Consider the following 19,433-nt stretch of genomic DNA (forward strand, 5'->3'; position numbering starts at 1 on the left):
GATAACTTCAGTTTACACGCAGGTGGAGCCACCCAAAGGAGGAAACAAAACTTTGCTATAATAGCATAACGACTGCAGTATTTTCAGTACTGCTCTGTAGGTGACAACATGTTGAGGTCCAACGAATCCCGAGCAGAGAAGGTGTTCAGAGGGACGTTCGTGCACTCTACACAGAATGAAGCGGTACAGATTCTGGAAGACACTGTCTTGGGTGTCGACAAAGAGGGAAAGGTGCGTATTATCATTAATTAAACAAAAAAGAATCTGTAGCATTTCACTGCTTCAGAGATAGATATTGATCAAGAGCATAACCTTCTATTCTTTTTTTAATGTAACACCGATTACTAAAATTCTTCTTTCATTCAGTTTAAAGTTTAAAATCGATGCACATCAAATGGATAGTACTTCTCGTTATTTTTTAGAACTTACGATTATTTCCACTACACGTGGATACTTTAAGACAGGTTACTGTTTCAGACTCCTACTTCTTTCACTTCTATACTACGTCTTCCAAACTACTATACCAAATACGCTATGCCAAGAAAAAAAGCGTTAGCATTGTTAAGCATTAAAACTGGATCTTATTTTTTTTCTTTAATTATACAGTCGGTTTCTTCGTGTGATTATTGGGATTCTGTATTTGGCAAAAACTTTTATCTCTTATGAAATATAATTTATGTTTAAAGTTACAGAAAAAAAGAAAATTACAACACAGAAGAGGTATTTTGTTTCAATAATATTTAATGAGATCGTGTAAAAGATGTTCATCAAGGAAAGATCATTTGAGGAATAACCAAGAAATTATACTAATACACCTGAATACTAATACATGCTTGTTAGAATATACATTCTGCTTTAACTCACTCTACGAAACATATAGTATGTTTGTGTCGTAAAAGAATAAATCAAAGTTGAAGGGGGAAATTGATCTGTTTGCATATTTATTTGTTCTAGGAGAACAACCGAATCTCCTATTTTGTGCAACAATTCAGCAGTCTTTATATCTTCCTCATTTATACTAATTTGCTCAATTATTATTTTAGTCAATTCCTGAAACGCCCGACCTGTTTAACGTAAAAATAGAACTTACCAGTCCTTCATTTTCCATCAGTAGCTCTTTGGGCGCCCTGGTAATTTACATTTTTTAAATGAATAATAATAATGTTGATGGAGTGATATTGTTACTTCGTAAAAATACTGAGATCAAGTATATTTAATAACACTACCTCATTTTATATAATTTGTGTTGACTTCATCATTAAAAATCTTAACCATTTTTAGACACGATTTTAATTAAAGATAGGATAGGGAAGGACATAACCATACTCTGCTTGAGTAATGAATATTGTCTTGTTGCTATTGGCATGACAGGAGGCAGCATTTATGGAAATGTTAATAACAATGATCAGCATGCTTGGAGGGCATGCAAAGCTAACCCTGACAGTCAAAACATGAATTTGCCATCATCTGTAGGTTAGAGAACATTGGGTGACAGCAGAGAGAGTGGTGGAGTGGTTTGTTCACAAGTCAATGCTGCTGTGCTCTTGATAAACCCGATGAAATGCAATGGGTGTGAAGACATCATGTAAGCATTACGGAGTCTTTGTTCTAGCAGCGGAAGTGAGGTGCTCAGCGGAATTTACTTTAAAACAAGGTTGCACCTAGTGCAGATTGAGGGCAGCCTTACTGTTCAGCCGTATGTAAAAAAGTCATTGAGGCTACAGATTTTCCAGCAGGATGATGCAAGATCTGTTGGGTGCTAGGATTGGAAAGACATGACTTCAAGAAAACCATGTTGAGCTCTTGCTGTGGTCGACATGTTCTTACAAGCTGAGTCCCAGAGAACTTCTCCGGGACAGACCGACCAAGGCCGTCCACAAGAGACTCTCAGAAGCAGCTAACGTTTGCAGCTGGCTGCACCTGATGGCACATCCCACAGCAGTCTGTCAGGAGGCTGACCAGGTGCATGAGTGAATTCTGCCTGTGTTAATACACATGGAGGCCATACCTGATACTAACTTCGTAATGTTTCCATTTTGACGGAGTATTTTAATCCCAATAAAAAAACATGACTCTCTGAGCTATACACATTACATTTATAATTCTAATATATTTTGATATACTCACACATCTGCTATAGCTTTGTTCATATTTTGTTGTAAGTCAGTTGGATTGAAATATTTGATTAAGCCCATTAGGTGTGTTTTTCTGTTTTTGCAACAGCTTGTCCCAAATGAGAAACATTTTAAGGTGGTTCCACATAAAGACAGTTGAGAATTATATAGACAACTTTTACAACATATAAACATACTTTTCTCAAAACAACTGAATGAGAAGCAGGATATGAATTATTCTTGTGGATATGGGGTTAAATGTATTAATCCACCTTATGCCTGAATACATTTGTGTAAAAATAAGTATGCAGCAGGAATGTATTATATTTATTTCCTTAGCAACTAAGTGCACACAGCAAATTACTTGCTATTGCTAGTTTGGACTGGAGAATAAGACTAAACCACACCTTTTCTGGTCTGAGCTCAAATCATAGCACTCATTAATCCTTTCTAATCCTCTGAATATTCTATTTCCAAACATGTACATAGAGAGGTTGTATATTTTGTACAAGTTTGAAAGGTAATGATTTGGGAATTGTGTAACTGCTGTCATTTATATTTACTGTTATAAGTAGCTGCTTAAAACACTTGTGTTGTTAAGGTTAAATTGCTCTGTGTTATGATTATTGTTTTGTGTTCTATTTGAAGTTTCCCATGATCTCTAGAGAGGACATAGTCCGAATGGAGAGGAGACATGCAGAGAAGGGAGCAACAGAACAAACCAAAATCTTATATGCTTGTAAAGTGAACATGACTGTATAGGTACAGTAGCTAAAGTACACAAGTTCAGCTTTGGCTATGTCACACTGGCAGTGAGGAGACACTTTGTACAAATGCTTACCAGGTAATCTGCAGTGTTATCCTTTATGAAAAGAAGTTAAGATGTATTTCAATATACAATATATTTCCGAATGACAATGCATGCAATAAAATACTAATGTTTCTTGAAATATAGTTGACCTATATTTGCAATATACTATTAGTAGCAACATTATATGATTATTTTGTGGCTTTTATGAAAACTGTTTAATAGCCATTAAATTATGAATGATACATTTTTCCAGACAATGCATTACATAAAATATTAAAAATACCTCAGCAGATGTGTGAGTATATAAAAATATATTCGAATTATAAATGTAATGTGTATCAGGCGGTGTATGTTCATTCAGTTTGAGTGATTAGGACCTTTACCTAGGGGTGTCAGTGATAGCAGCAACTCAAAAACGGTAAAAACTTTTCTTCTTAACAAAAAGAGAATTAAAGCACAAAAGCATTTGACAATAGTAGTGTCACTGTTAAAGGACAAATTCCCCCCAAAAGAAAGAAAATCTTGTTTGTACAATGCTTTTATGGAAGTATGAAGAGGGCCCGTTGTGCTGATACAGACATACTAATATTTTAAGCAAACTTGTTATTATATGATTTGTTAATGCAAACTTTTATATGTCATATGCTTTAAATAGCTTTTTGTGCCTGCAACAGAGTAAAAAGTGTTTACCCTTTGTGGTGTGTGGCTGTAATGTACAGTAAAGGTTCCAAACACTGTTAATTCGTTGGTATTGGAACAAAATGTTAAAATTGAGGGGAGAATTAAACAAAAAAATTCTGAATTCTCAGGTTGTCCCTTTGTGCCTCTTGTTTTTTTTAGCACCACTTGTTTGTACTTTAAAACGTTTTGCTGGATTTCAAAATTATTTTTCTTCTGCCTTCACATCCTAACGGTGGATCGTATGATTATTTTTCCTTTGTCCTTTGTCGTGAATTGACGGTCAAGAGACTTTAAGAATAAATATATTAGTGAACATTTTTCCAAAGCAGAAACGTGAAAAGGACCAGACTATTACAGCAGCTGCAAGCTGTGTCTGTTTCAGGCTGATGTTTGGTTGTGTTCCAGATTTCCTTCCTTGGGCGGGCTGATGAAGTGAAGCAGCTTTCTGAGACGTGGGAATTCCAGTTATCGGACATCAGACAACTCAAACAAGGGTAAGTTTTTTGGTTACATTTTGCTTCATTATGCAAATGTTTAACTAAATGAATAGTCTTTGAGGACCGGTACAGTATGTCGGTAGATTTCACATCACCCTAAATTAGCTAATTATCGGCTTCATTCCAACAATTTAACAATAAATGATTTCTCCCGGCACTTTGAGTGCTTTTACTTTGAAGAGACCTGGAAAAGCTTCAGATACAGTGGCCCTGCAGGACTCAGATGACTTCAGATTATCATTATAAAATTTGTTTCTGTCAGTAAATTATCCCATTACTGGCATTTGCAGTGAGTGGTGGACTTGTTAACCAATAACATCTTTACAGAGGCAATCTTATCCATTCTGCTTGCGTTTAGCTGAGACAATGGTTATGGAGCATATTGATTTCCCCCAGTTCTGTTTTGCAGGGAGTTCTTCATGCCCGGGATGGTCGATACCCATATTCATGCACCACAGTACAGCTACGCAGGGACTGCTCTTGATCTGCCTCTCCTGCAGTGGCTAAACAAGTACACCTTCCCAGTTGAAAAGCAGTACAGAAACGCCAAGTTTGCAGAAGACACCTACACTAAAGTTGTGGTGAGCTATTCATCAAACAGGAAACGTTTTTTGTACCAGTGGTGGCCAGGATTGGTCCTGGTGGGCCCTGAGTCCCTGCTCATTGATGCCTTTGATTGAGCTGCTTGTTCAGACTTTGCTTGTTTGTTTATTCAGCCCTTAGTTTAAAAAACATAGCACATAAAGCCTATTTCCAGTTTGTTAGTGTAGTACGTCATGCAGTCTTGTTAAACTGGCTTGTTAAGATTTTGCATTTCTGTCTAAACAGCTCTTAACAAGTGCTTTAAGATGAACAGACAGAGGTGGGAATGACAGTGTGTCAAACACTCCCACATTTTTTTTCTTCTGCACACCTTAACAGAAGGGAGTTCTGAAACTCACAAATTGTTAAAAATATGAGGTCAAAGATATTTTGTGGGTTTCAAAAAGAACTGGATCACTTAAGGTTTTATATAGCTCATTTGTGTGCTATGTGCCTGCGTCTTACTGACAGCTTGGGTAGCAAAATCAGTATGCCAGTGAAAAAGTTTTAATTGTGATTATATGTGTTGTAATGTAACACAAATACTACCAGCAAGAGGAAAAGCATGTCTATGTTTTGTGTTTGTAGAATAGATCACGGATTACCCTAGTATCCTAAATTTAGTTCTGTGGAAATATTTGATTTTGATTTCTGGCAGTCAGTGTCCTTAGTATGTTTTTCTGTCTTTCAGGAGACTCAAGACACATACATGAAGTTAGGAGCACTCTTGTGACTCAGTCATATTCCTGTTTTATTTCTAATTAAAAGACTGCTCTTTAAAAATAATTGATCAATTTGAATATACGTATTTAGCGCAGCTAATATTACAGGCAAAATATGATTTTTTTTTGTCTGTGGTAAAGTATGATGAAAAAAGAGCAAGAACCAACACTAATTTTTGGCATACTTAAGCTTTGATTAATTTGGTTAATATTGTAATAGCTGCTTACCTGATGGGAACTAAGAAAGATTTGCTTATGACTCCTAGGTTTTTTCAAATAATGTGTTTTAAATAAAGGCATTTCTAGATTTTTAAAATTAAATTAAAAGGACTAGTAGAAGATTGGTATATAACCTGATTAATATGTAATGTTCCAGAAAAGAACCCTGAAAAATGGCACAACTACTGCTTGTTACTTTGCAACCATTCACACAGATACATCTTTGCTGCTTGGAGAAATTGCAGGTAAGTTATAATTCTCTATGTTGCTTATACATTTCCTTGAAAATCATCATATCTTGTTTAATAGCTGAAATTTGTTATATTAATTAAAAACATTAAAGATAATGGACAAAATTTTAATGAATTTTAGTAGAAATATTTAAAAAAACACACAAGCTGAGTGCATTTATTAAACTCAGTGGTTATTATTTTTCCTGTGGAAGAACTGTGGATAAATTGGCTGCTATATCATTTTGTAGGCATATTCTGGAAATTAATTTCAACCTAGTTAACCAGAAAAGTAGTTTCATTTTTACATTTTTGTTTATTTAATGTCTTTACAAGAAGTAGGATTTGCTTTTATTTTTGCAGAAATTAACAAATACGTGTGTTACATACAGGCATACTGCTAAATACAGTAGTTTGTGGGAAAGCACAATTAATGTATTGGAGTATAAACTGTAACTGTTCTGGGCACAAAGATGAATGATCTCTATAAATATGTCTGATAATAAGGTTAGGTTGTGCTGTGACAGTGTTGTTGTGAATTAACAGGAACATTCAATACAGAAGTAATGTTTAATGTTCAGTGAAAGTGTCACAGCTTTGAGGCAAAATGTATGTTTTTTTTTGTTTTTTAGATAGGTTTGGGCAGAGAGCTCTGGTGGGTAAAGTTTGTATGGACAGGAATGATGCGGTGATTGACTACAAAGAGAGCACAAAAGAGTCTGTGGGGGAAACTAAGCGGTAGGTGGGTTTATGCAATTTTTTTCTTGTGTCTTTTGTCAAGGGTGAGGTTGTAGTTGTTTGCTGTTGAGGATGTGGGAATGTTACGTAAGGTCAATTTTAGCAACTGAAAAGTGTTCTGGTTCAGCTCCTGGGGTTGGAAACCTTAAATGTGTGAGTCCCCATTTGTCACTTAATTCATCTATAACCTGGATTCTCATCCTAATCTAACAATCTATTCTTAACATCCCGTCCTGTCAGCTGTCAAAGACAAAGTTCTCCAAACCCTTTTACATTATGCTAGTAGAATGAATCTTACAAAGGTTTACAATGCTTCATGCATACATTTAAGATCTGCTTTCTCACAGATTTGGCTTCTGTGTGATCACACAGCTAGATTTTATCTGAAGCAGTGCAATATAGGTGCTACTACACTGTGGGTGTACAGAACTAAGTACCAACCAAAATGCATATCAGCAATAGTCATAGTGAAACTTATAGACCATGCAGCTTAAAACAGCCAAATTAACAAAAGGGGGCAGAACAGTGTCCTCTCATGTGCCTCTTTAATTATTTCTTCTGCTTTTTGTTTTTTTTCTCTGTAAATTGTCATAGTAACTTACTAGTAACTTAGTAAATTGTTATATTAACTTTTAGTCTTGAGCTTCATTTTTAATTGAATGTCATATTCTAAAATATTATCAATTATTCACTTGCTCGCATCAAATCAAAAGTTTATTAAAAATGCTATTTTTAACTAAGGATTGAAATGTCATGGTTTAAATGTCATTAATTGAAGCAGATGTCAAAGACAAACTACATGCTGTAGTTCACTTTAAAACAACAGTCCATAATTTGCCATTCTAAATACTTGTAATTATAGCCTATGCAGAAATTTCCCAACCTTCTATTTTAATAAAGGGTTGAGCCAGTAGATTGCAGTGTATGTTTATCACAAAAGACTAAAGTATTAAGGTGGGATTAGATTGCAAAAACTTAAAGCCCTATTAAAAACATAGGATCCTATGGATCCTATGTCTATAGGATCATCAATTTCCCTTCAGGATCAATAAAGTCTTATCTATCTATATTCAAAAGACATAGGCAAGGCCAGTGGCGGTTTTTGTGCCCAAGTGTTTTGAAAAAGGATTGATACGACTTAGTACAGGTTGATTTTTTCCAATAGTAGCACATCACTATTGTGTTGTAAAACCTTGTTGTTTATAATTTGCAGGTTTATTTATGAGCTTTTAAAAAGGAAGGTAAGTGATTTTAATGAAAGATTACAGTAAAACTTTAAAAAGAAGCTCTTGGCTCTTTGATGGGTGTAACATGTTTCAAGAAGTAGTGTCAAAATGCTATGGTTTGAAGTGATTCCAAAATGTGCAGTTTTTATTTTGTTACACATTACCTCACATTTTCTAACACCATATAAGACTTGTAGAGAATGTGCTTTATGTCACAAAAGTAAAATAGGATCATAAGATATTTGTAAATTGTCTTTAATTCTTTAATTTTTACAAATGAATTCAAAGGTACCTAAGGTTATATGGCAAACTCATGTCAAATGTTCTCCTGTTGAAGTATCCACAGGTAAAGCCCATCATCACTCCACGCTTTGCACCTTCATGTTCTGAAGAACTCCTGCACAGTCTGGGTCAGATAGCAAAGAGCAATGACTTGCACATTCAGGTACGATTTTCATCACAGACATTGCCATAGAATTATAGTGAATTCACAAAGGCATGTCAAATGTCAAATGAGGTCAACTGTTTTTGGCATTTATCAGTTGGCATAGTTTTGATGTGTCTATTAACTAGAATTTTGTTGTATAAATGTTCTCTTCCTCTGATTGTGTTGATCAAATGCCCTAACCCCAGCCCCAACTTAAGTAAGGTGGTGTGAGGGGTCAGAACAACAATGACTTAAGAACTACAGTGAAGTACAGAAAACCTGCAAAGATATACACACTGGAAAATGCAACTTCCATCTAACGCCGTGAGGCCCTCTACATTTCCATGTTCCAGAGTTCACACCCATGTGAGAATGTGCCCTCAAACCCTTCACCAGTTATATCATTCATTTACTTACCACACCCCAGTGTGTCTGTTTACAGTAATAGAGGCGTTTAACACCCTCTACTGACAACTTATTCATAGTAACTCCTCAATGGAAAAACATATCCCTGCATGTTGAATGTGGAATATCATTTTGTGTGTTGTTTTCTTCTAAAAGAGAAAAGACTTTTCATTTTCATATTCTCTTTTTTTGTAGAGTCACATTAGTGAAAACAGAGAAGAGGTGGCACTGGTAAAAAATATGTTTCCTGCCTGCAGCTCGTACACAGATGTGTACAGGGAGTACAACCTTCTGACGAGCAAAGTGAGCATCCAGAAGTGTCTCTTTTACTGTTCAGCCTTTCCCCACACTGATTTTTAGATGAATCATTATGCAATTAGTTATTCAGTACATTCAGCATGCAGATAGAATGTCCTTCTCCCTACATGACAGCAATTTAATTAATTAGAAAATGTTAAATTGGTGTCAAAACTGTGAGGAGAGCTGTTCTTACTTTTAGACAATACCTAGAGACAGCTGGAGGCAGGAGGGTGTCTGCTACCAGTGATGACAGACTAGATCTCCAGAACCACCTATTATAGGTTAGAGGATTAAGCTACATTATTGAGGAAACACCAGAAAGACAACAGACCATGTCCTCCAATTTGTATACTTTTTGTTTTTCTTATTACCCCTACTTGGATCATTTTCAGTGTGCTAGAAGTTTTAGATCACGTGTGCAGCAATCATGAATTACCTTTTACAATCATGGTTTGCTATGTGGTACAACCTAATGTGTAGAAAGCAAGACTTTGAATTATAAATAATTATTATTATCTGGCATCCACAGCACACTCAAATACAGAAAAAATATTACCAACAGATGTTGTGTAATTTACATCACTTTTGCAGCATTGAAAAAATTCATAACAATATCAATATTTAAAATTATGTTAACCATAAGAATCCCACATTCATAATAATAGACAAATAGTATTTCCACTAATAAAATTCTATAATGTGTATTACTGGTACATATCAAATATTAGATGTGTACATAATATTGCTTACTTTATTGTCTTATTAATTCTGAGTTTTAATTAGCTAAATTTCTTATTGATCCTCACGGTAGAATACTGGATTATTACTCATGTGATGACCTGGGTAAGACTGGAACTTAGGGACATAGTATAATGATGTCCATTGTCTTAAATTGTATGAAGTTACAGTTTTGACAGAGGCAACAGTTCTTAAAGGTGAAATCAGGTGCAGTGAGTAACTGTTTTATTAACTTTAAACAGCAAGAATGCTGCCTTTTTATGACACTCTTTCTGTACTCTGAGCTGGGCACCTTAACCAGACTGCTCCATAACCAACGCATCAGTGTAAATAAGCCACTTCGGATAAAACCATTATCTAGACAAAAATTGTAAGGAATTTCCTGTACTTCCTCTTGTACAACTAGAGGTTCCAAGTGAAAACTAAATACAAGTTTATTTCTGCAGACAGTGATGGCACATGGCTGTCATCTCACTGATAAGGAGCTGGAGATGTTTAAAACCAGTGGCGCTGCAATTTCTCACTGTCCCAATTCCAATATCTCGTGAGTATCAGAAAATGCTGTGGTAAATTGCTTTTGTTTGATTATTTGAGAATCAAGCAGATTGACACACACAAACTATGTTATGAACTGTTTTGGCACAAGTGGTCCAGTTTTTGTTACGTGCAGCATAAAGGATGTGTATGGTAACCCACAACTCATTATAGCCATTATATTTTCCAGCCATGCAGCATAAGAGCAGGCAGTGTTGCAATGTGCGCTAATTGTTATTACAGCTCTCGTTTACCTATTGAGATTTAAAACTTCCCAAACTCCTCTATGAGTAACATTATTAAGAGCACAGTGTTGTGGAACATCCCAAAGTGGACATGCCTGGCAGCCCCTGTTGTACAAGGCCTGTAGTGTAAAAACAAATCACGTACTTGTCCTGAAAGCCATCACAAAAGAGATCAAAGACAGGTATGTAAATGAGCCAGTGTGTGTACTATGTGTAGGAAATGATTGCATTTACATGTTATAGCACAGCTGATGATCATGTGTGTGAGTGCACAGAAATAGGTACAAAGCAATAAAGTAATAATTAAGGGGGAGGGAGGAGTGATAAGTCCTGCTATTGTGCTTCCAGTAGGAAAGTCTAGGTGTCACAACAGCCTAGAGAATATTCCCCTCTATAATTCACTGGCCTTGCCAGTTTAGTATGAAGGTGTATTGGTTTGGGTGTGTTCCTCACTCTAAAACACTGTGACTGTGAATGTTTTGGAAAACAGTACACTTCACATCATAAACATCCATGGGACAATGGAGTTTAATGAGTAGTGCACTGTTTTCCAAAATGACACAATCCATACTGGCAGTACAGAAATCTGCACTTAACGAAGAATAGGAAAAATAGAGTTCTAAATTACTTAACATGACCGATGAAACTATCTCCTACATGAATAATATAAAATATTGGGGAAAAAAGAGAAAATGAATAGAAGATCCCTATACAAGGAACAAATGGATCAAAAGAATTTGTTCCCCAGTGGCTCTCTTGTCCACCTTTTCAGTCCCTTTTGAATTTTAATGTAGACTCTAAACAAAGCAGTCTTAATCCATCCCTCCATTATCAGAAACCTGCTCATCCTGGCGAGAATATTAGTAAGACTGTAAGAGTCCATCTTGGACGTTCAGTGTGGAACTGTGTGGATGGGATTATGAGCACATGACTGCTTTCCCTCTGGACAGGACACCAGCCCATCACAGGGGCAGAGAAAGAAAAACAATTTCGAAGAGCCACTCAAACACTCTGTTACCATTATCACTACCACCTCCCTTCTCTGTGGTCAATCAATCTACAGACACAATTATCTAATCAGGCTGACTGCCACTCTTGCAGTTTGATAAACCAAACAGAAATACAGATCCAAATTATTCCAGCTAATAATTTCTCCAGACTTTGTGGTAATATCAGAGAGGACATCAACTGACCAAAATCTCGGGAGAAGAAAGTCTCACATTATCCAATTGTGAATCTAAGGTGACTTCATCCAAGGTTAAAGAGATATTTACTGTGAATAGGTTAAAATATAATCAATTCCTGTTATACACTCATTAACAAAACCACATATTTCAAGGAATATTTCAGTTTGGAATGCATAGAATATCTCAAAACATGATCATTTCAGACAAAACTTTTACCACACGTACAGAAAACACATATGCAGACACACAGATGTTGTAAACATCTACAGTAGACAGCAGGCACTGTAGATCGATGAAGACGGATTTTCTTAAAAATAAACATAGAGACCAAAACAGGAATCAGGTCAGTCTACAAAACTGAAAATAAAAATGAAATGCACCATTCTGTTTAAATGGTGTGGTGGGCACACCGGGCAGGTAATTGACTGATATTCCCTGGCTCTTGAGCAGCCTGTTAAACCAACCTGAGTGGTCACTATATTATTCACTAATACGTTACATGTGTTTAGGCTCAAGTATTTAGGAATCCAGTGATCTTTATATGTTATGTTAACAATAACCTCCCGACTCACGGTTGTTTTGCAGGCTTTGCAGTGGGATGTTAGATGTCCGTCGAGTTCTGAAACATAATGTGAAACTGGGACTAGGCACAGGTAAAAAAGGCGCTATTCATTTATGGAAATGCATAATTCAAGATGCCGAAAAAAAACATTCCTGGAAAAGAGCAAAGTATAATCTTTATCTTCAGCAATTAACTAGTAAAACGTCAGATAATGTGATGAATGCCTAAACCCTGCAGATCTGCCTTGTTTCTCTGATTTAGCTGAAGATAATTTATCCAGTATCTGCTATAGTCTTTATCTGTTGCATGCAATGTGAAAATAATATGATTACAAATGTTTTTTATAGATGTTGCTGGTGGTTACTCACCCTCAATGCTTGACGCTATCAGAAGAGCACTTGATACATCCAAAGCACTCAAGATCCAAAACCCTGGATATGAAACTGTCTCCTACAAGGAATTCTTCAGGCTGTCTACTCTAGGGGGAAGTCAAGGTGGGGATGAGGGACAGTGCAATACTGGAAGACTGCATTTGTGTTACTGATTGCTGCTGACACTTACACTATTGTTGGTGTGGTGTGCTACTGTATGTAAGAACCTTTAACCACATATGTTTAACACACTGGTATAAAAGGTTTTCAGCTTAACTCATTAATAGGGTCACAGTTTATTTTTTCCAGCAAAGCACCCTGAAGGCTTTATACATTTCATTATAAGAAAAGAATGACGCTAACATGTTACTACATGAGCATTTAACAACAGAAAATAAACCTATGCTGAGCATGGCAGTCAGACATCACAATCATGAACAAACACTTTAATGAGTATTATTTATATATAGTTCAGGTAGGTAGCTGCGTCAGCATGCAAGGGCTACAAAGGAACAAGTAATAGGTTTATTCCTTGCTGAAAAAAAGAAGAGAGAACACAACGTTTAGGCCTTGGAGCCCTCTTCAGGTGACACCTGAAGAAGGCTCCACGGCTGAAACATTGTGTTCTCTTTCTTCTTTCTTTCAGCATGGAATAAACCTATTACTTGTTCCTTATTTATATATACAGTGCTTCACTGGGGTATAGTTGTCATTAACACTTTTCTGGGCTTCAGGGGTGGTTCAGACTTTAAATAATAAAATCTTTGCTCTTGTGGAGGGTAATAAGTGGAAATACTTTGATGCTTATTCTTTTATGTTTTGGACTAGATTCGATACAACCCTTTACTGTGTGACCCCACCATGTTGTTTAAGTTATCACCACTTCTTTTAAGAAACAGGTAGAAATGATAATCGGATCAGTCGTCTGCGAGTAGCAACACGAGCTGGATGGAACACATGACCTCTTCTCTTCTTTCTTATTATTTCCTGATGAGCTGTTATAGCAACTCACTCCTGAAAAAAATATCTTTTAATATGTAGCTTTTTTAATATAATAATATACCTTGAAGAATCTACCTAAACCAGATGCTCTTGATCCTTAGATTTAAAGAATAATGTTTTCACAGCCTTGTCTTTGGATGACACAATTGGAAATTTTGAAGTGGGCAAGGATTTTGATGCTGTTCTAATCAGCCCATCAGTTCCAGACAGTCCTTTTGATGTTTTTGAAAGTGACACAACAGAGGTATTTATGAATTTCTTCATGAGATCAATACGTTTGATGACAATTTTATAACCTAAAAAAAGTAATCAGATTTCGGAGTTGTTTTGTGAAGTATAAATCAGAAAAGCTGAAGATGAGAGGTGGCCATAAATACTTTATAACAGAAGTCTGGAAGGAAATTTAGATCCTAATCTTACCTTGTCTGCTTTCTTATGTATATATCATGCCTTCTGAACTTACCTTGTAGCATCCCTCTCGCACCCTTCCACCACCCAATCTTCACCCCTGTAGCAGCTCCCTGGCTCATTCCTCACAAAAGTGAGGTTGAGGTTGGTCAGCCTCATCCTTGCACTCAGGGTGCTGTTTCCTCCGCTAGGCAAGTTAAGCCAAATAACGTTAAATCCATTCATCACAATCGCATACATTAGGATCTAAGTGAACTACTGGAATGGATGCTTTTAAACATTAAATCTTTTCCCTATTGTTACAAAACTAACTTACTATGACATGTCATGTCTTTTCAGAACATTCTGGAAAAGTTCCTGAATTTAGGTAAGCAATAAATGTAATAGTAGGTAGATGATAAATGACTTAATTGAACCATGATTTGTCATAACAAAACCTGAAAAACAAATGAAAAACCTACACATTGAATATTACGTAATAACATGCAACATCAACTGAATATAAAAACGATGTGGATGATTCATGGCAATACAATCTGATGTGTACAGTCTGCATTCCTGTAAGTTAAAAGACAGAAGGAAATGAAGATTGACACACATTCCTGTCCTGACATATTTTCATTTAATTGTTCTCAGCTGCATGAATGTGGAAAATCTTTTGTAAAGTAATGAAAAGTTAAAAAAATACTTAACTGAAGAATGGTGTAAATATAATATTTACATCTTCCTTTTCAGGTGATGACAGAAATATCGTGGAAGTTTATGTGGCCGGAAACAGAGTGGTTCCTTTTGAAAAGTCTGCTTGAGTTACTGCCTTCTCTATAAAGTAGTCTCTTTTTACTCTGTTTCTTTGTATGCAGAAAAACAATTGGTTGGTGATCATCTACCAGAATTTTGTTTTAAGGTAACAGTTCTGATATATAACAGTTATATTGGTGAAGGCCTTAAGTAACTTTCGAATGCTTATGACAAGGTTATATTTTAAATCCAGTTAATGTCTAGAATGGCTAACACAACTGCATTGTAGTGTATGGATTTGCTTAACATTGCATTTTAATATTGTATAAGAAATACAGTGAATTACTGAAATACTTCTATTTTATCTGCCAGCTAATCTCTCATTTAGAATATTTTGGACTGTTACGGTGGCTTTATGAAGGATCACCACTTATCTTTGTTAGCTATTCCTATAGTGTGTAAGAAACATTAACTATGTTGATTTATTAAGTCCCAAAGTTCAAGTTGAAAAGTAAGCTGTTAAAATTGCTGTTGGTGTCCCATCCAGGGTATAGTCCTGCTTGTGCCGTTTTTTCCAGTTTACAGTATATTCTAAGCTGAAACTGCCCTACTGAGGAATACGTATTTATGACATTTGAAGAGTTGTGCTATGTTTAAAAAAGTTAATATTTACTGTACTTTGACAAGTACTTGAAGAAAAGAGAAATTGCACTGCATTGGTCTTTAGCTTATGCAGTATTAGATCATCACAGCATCTTTGGTGATTTACATTACAAGATACTAGATGTTTATTTATTGCTTTTCTCTAGTGTTTTTTCGAGATGTAGCTGTATCACGATAGTATAAAAAATAGCACTCCTTATTTTATATAGTACAATGCTATAAAAAGTGCAAAATCACACAAAACACAAACCTAGTTTGCTTCAAGCGCTACCTTTCAGTACTGTCTCTATGAATGCAGCCAGGCAACTGAAGACCTTGCCACCTCAAAAACAAATACTCTTCTGAACTCTTTTCACGACGCACGAGGCAAGTCTGTCAGTCATCATCAGTCAGTCACCTCCATGCCCTCCTCTTCTTGTGATGTAGCGCATCTCGGAGACTCTGCTCTCTTCCTCAACAACAGAACTTGGTGGCCCCAGGAAACCTCCTAGTTATTAAAGGTCTTCTCTAATTGGTTTGGAGGCTGAGGGAATGTGCAATCTAGCACCCTCTTAGAAAGGATAAGTAGAGTCTGTTTCCTACTACTTGATGTCTGTTCTTCTCCACTGACATATACTGTATCTGAAAAGGTTTTTTGGAGGTTTTGTCATTATTTTGGCAGAAAGGATTTTAAAGGTTCCATTAGGTGACAGTGACACAATTTTCTTCACAACAACACCTTTAAAATAAAATATGAAGATGGAGTGAATTATTTCACAGCAGTGTATTTCAATTCATATCCATACCTTGCAAGTGTCACCACCACTTCAGAACTGGCAAGGCTTTAAATTTCAAGCACATGGAATAGCAAAACTTAGCTAAGCGAGTCCTCTCGTGTAAACATGTGTCCACAGACTTAGCACTAGATCAACATAGTAACTGGTGAGGTCATTCACCTGCTGTAGGCCTTGGTTAAATAAAAAAAAAAATGCTGAATTGAGTGGTGATTCCAAAAGCGATATTCTGTGCTCAATAATAGACTGTATGAATGAGAATTACTAATGTCATCTATGCTGTATATAAACATATTGATAAAAAAGTAGCATTGCAAACTATTTCACTAGTGTAGCTAGGGATCCATTCCAGTGTTAGGTCCAGGCTGCGCATAAGAAACCAGATAATTATTAGGTTATGGTGAATTTTAGAATTCCCTGATGAGATAAATATTATCTCCCACAAACACTTGTGAAATGGTCAATGCCTTGTAGACTTCAAGTGTGTGTCAGGGCACAAGGTCATTGCAATATCAGTGACCCCTGCGTGTTTCATGACATTTGCTATGGCATTGCCAATCCATAACAACGCAGACTGTGGTTGTTTCCTGTCATCCTGCTTGATGCATTGATAAACTAAATCTATGGATCTATACATTTGCCAGATTAACCTTCACAGCCATAAAACAATTTTCACTCACAACATTGCATTTTCACTGTTTATTTCCAAAGAGTTTCAAGCTTTCATTAACCATTTAGAAGATTATGTTCAGTATGATAGGCATATAAAAAAACCCCACTAGTCTAGTGGAAATCTTGAGTTTAACTAAAGTGGTCAAAATGTCCATTGCAGATGTAACCTTTTAAAGTGCCCTGTGTCAGGACCATATGGAAAAGGATCACTTTTTCCACAGGTGTATGAGACACTTATCCATTCCTAATGTACCCAATGAGCATTTTACAGTAAATAAGGGAATATTCATGATTTCAAACATGTTATAACTATGATTATGTTTGATATTTATATTCTGTAATCCACAGACTGCTAATGTGTGGGTATCAAATCATGAAGCTTCTATATGTTGCAAGCTTTTTTTGTGATAAAACTGTCAAATTGTGTTACAAGTTTCAGTATCAATAAAAAAAGTCTAGTTTAACTCCAATGGAATGTGCTTGCTGAATTTTGGTCTTTGGAAAATGTTTTAAAATCCCCACCAGATCTTGTGAGGTCCGATGACATGTTAAAACAGAAAATTATACAAGATATGCTTTAAACAACAACAGAAAGCAAAAAAAAACAGGTTTTCCTAGTTCCTCTAAATTCATAGCAGATAGATCTAATTTCTGTCTACCCACCCTTGGGGAAAATGACTTTATTCTGCGCATATTGTCATCATCTAGTGACTTGCTGAAGAGTCATACATAATCTGACACTTATCTTACCATTTGTCATGCTGTCTGGCAGATTTTTTGATTTGTTAAAAAATGCTACACCCTCTTTGTTGCGATAAACAACTGAGCCCTTCACCTCAGTAAACAGCCCCAGTCTTTAAAACAGCCCACAATCCAAAGGTGGGGGGTCCTTATATGCAGATATAAGACTGCAGATACATTTACTTTTTTAGAAGATCATATGTTTCGGGCAGAACGGTGATGCAGCGCTTAGTATTGCTGCCCTGGGTTTAATTTCTTGGATGCTATCTGTGTGGAGTTTGTGTGTGTTTCCTCCGGGTGTTTGCTGTCCTCCCTTAGTCCAAAGACATACTGGTAGGTTAATTGGCTTCTTGGAAAATTGGCCCTGGTGTGAGTGTGTGTTTATGTCTGTGCGTGTCCTGCGCGAGACTGGCATCCAGTCCAGGGAGTATCCTGCCTTGCACCTGTTGCTTACCAGGATAGGCTCTGGCTCCCCCCATGAAAACAAGAAATATTACAAACAACAGGAAGCCATTTGGCCCACCTAGCCTGTTTGAATTTCATCTTGGCTCTTTGGAGCCCTATCAAAATAATTGCTTAATTGAACCAGTTTAACAATTTCCCTAAATCCTTTTTTAGATTAGTAGATAGAAAATCTGTAATACTTGTTGGACATTGGGTGACATGGACTAAAGCAGAATTCACAGTCTGCCTCAGGATTTGTTTTTCTTGCAGGAGTTCCCAATTCTGGGGCTGGGGACGCAACATCTTTGCTGGTTTTTGTTACCACGTGAGCACTCAGTTAAATAACTGAATGCGTATTAGACTTAATTATACAGTTAATCTGAACTTTTTAATTGTTTAATTGTTCTCAGTTCCTAAGCCTGGAGGCGGTCACCTTCCCACATCTGAATTTCTTAAGTGACTTCAAATCTCCAGTATTTGAGTGAAGAAACCGCAGATTCTAAACAAACAACTTTGTTGGTTTGATTAAGGATTTATTTAGGTAAAGTGCTTAGCAGCAATAAAACTCAGCAGATGTGTGGGTCCCCAGAACCAGAAATGTAACCCAGGTTTACACTGAAAAACAGATAGAAATGACATGAGCCATTTATACCAAGCAAAACCACAAGGTGGGGTTCCTGAGTCTCTGACATACTTCAATATCTCAAATACCTTTGATCTCACAAGGACACTTGGGAGGTTTAATGTTGTACTGAATTCAAGTATGTAGAACATAGATGGTTCCTATCTGAGATATTAAAATAATGCTAGAAAGTTTCAATTGGAAGGCTACTGTATCAATTATAGAACTTGCAAAAGCAAATCCTGCACTTTTGCCTTCAAGTTAGATCTTAGATCTAAGTTAAACTGAAAAGATAATTCTAAGCTCTACTGAGAATTTTAATTTAACAGCTTTTAATTTTATCAGTGCTGCAAAATAATACTAATTGTGCAATGATTATAGGTAGACGTCTATAGCTGGATGATGCCATTGCACTAACTGTAACAATTACACCTAACCAGCTCTGCCTGTGGTGCTTTAGCTCACAATGACATCGATAGCTAGTTGTGATTCTTTAGCTGCCCTCTAAACTGATCACTAGTGAACAGAACCAGCCTAGCTTGTACAGGAAAATCATCAAAGAACATGAATGGATCTTGGATGCTTTCTGAGAATGCTTCTGCTTTGATCTGTGGCAGAAAATTATTTTCTTAAGACATTTCAAATAATCTTTCATGCAGATTCTCCTTCTTAGTTTTAACTAGTTGGATTCTCTACAACTGCTTACACATAACACGTTAGTACTTTAGTAACCTTATGTTCACTGTGTTTAGAGTAAGATGGCTTGAAAGTCCATATTGTA

General features: G+C 36.3%; 1 protein-coding gene across 1 annotated transcript; it reads left to right on the forward strand.

The window, feature by feature from the left end:
• The first annotated feature begins 25 nt into the window (after positions 1–25).
• On the forward strand, positions 26–17,315 carry gda (guanine deaminase). The gene is made up of 14 exons (XM_088630106.1): positions 26–231; positions 4,012–4,100; positions 4,513–4,684; positions 5,784–5,871; positions 6,489–6,594; positions 7,808–7,835; positions 8,158–8,265; positions 8,848–8,955; positions 10,137–10,234; positions 12,242–12,309; positions 12,566–12,712; positions 13,717–13,835; positions 14,339–14,366; positions 14,735–17,315. Exons 1-14 carry the CDS (start codon positions 109–111, stop codon positions 14,803–14,805), a joined length of 1,353 nt encoding a protein of 450 aa, XP_088486232.1. The 5' UTR covers positions 26–108; the 3' UTR covers positions 14,806–17,315.
• Positions 17,316–19,433: the final 2,118 nt, after the last annotated feature.

This window comes from Lepisosteus platostomus, chromosome 4 (genome assembly GCF_059453375.1).
Source record: "Lepisosteus platostomus isolate fLepPlt1 chromosome 4, fLepPlt1.hap1, whole genome shotgun sequence".
NCBI classification, from domain to species: Eukaryota; Metazoa; Chordata; class Actinopteri; order Semionotiformes; family Lepisosteidae; genus Lepisosteus; species Lepisosteus platostomus.

Bases quoted from the DNA above. Each gene is read 5' to 3' on its own strand.
- gda (XM_088630106.1), top strand. From the start codon at position 109: ATGTTGAGGTCCAACGAATCCCGAGCAGAGAAGGTGTTCAGAGGGACG. The intron at 8,266-8,847 runs GTACGATTTTCA...CTTTTTTTGTAG, and splicing joins GCAATGACTTGCACATTCAG to AGTCACATTAGTGAAAACAG. The intron at 8,956-10,136 runs GTGAGCATCCAG...TTATTTCTGCAG, and splicing joins ACAACCTTCTGACGAGCAAA to ACAGTGATGGCACATGGCTG.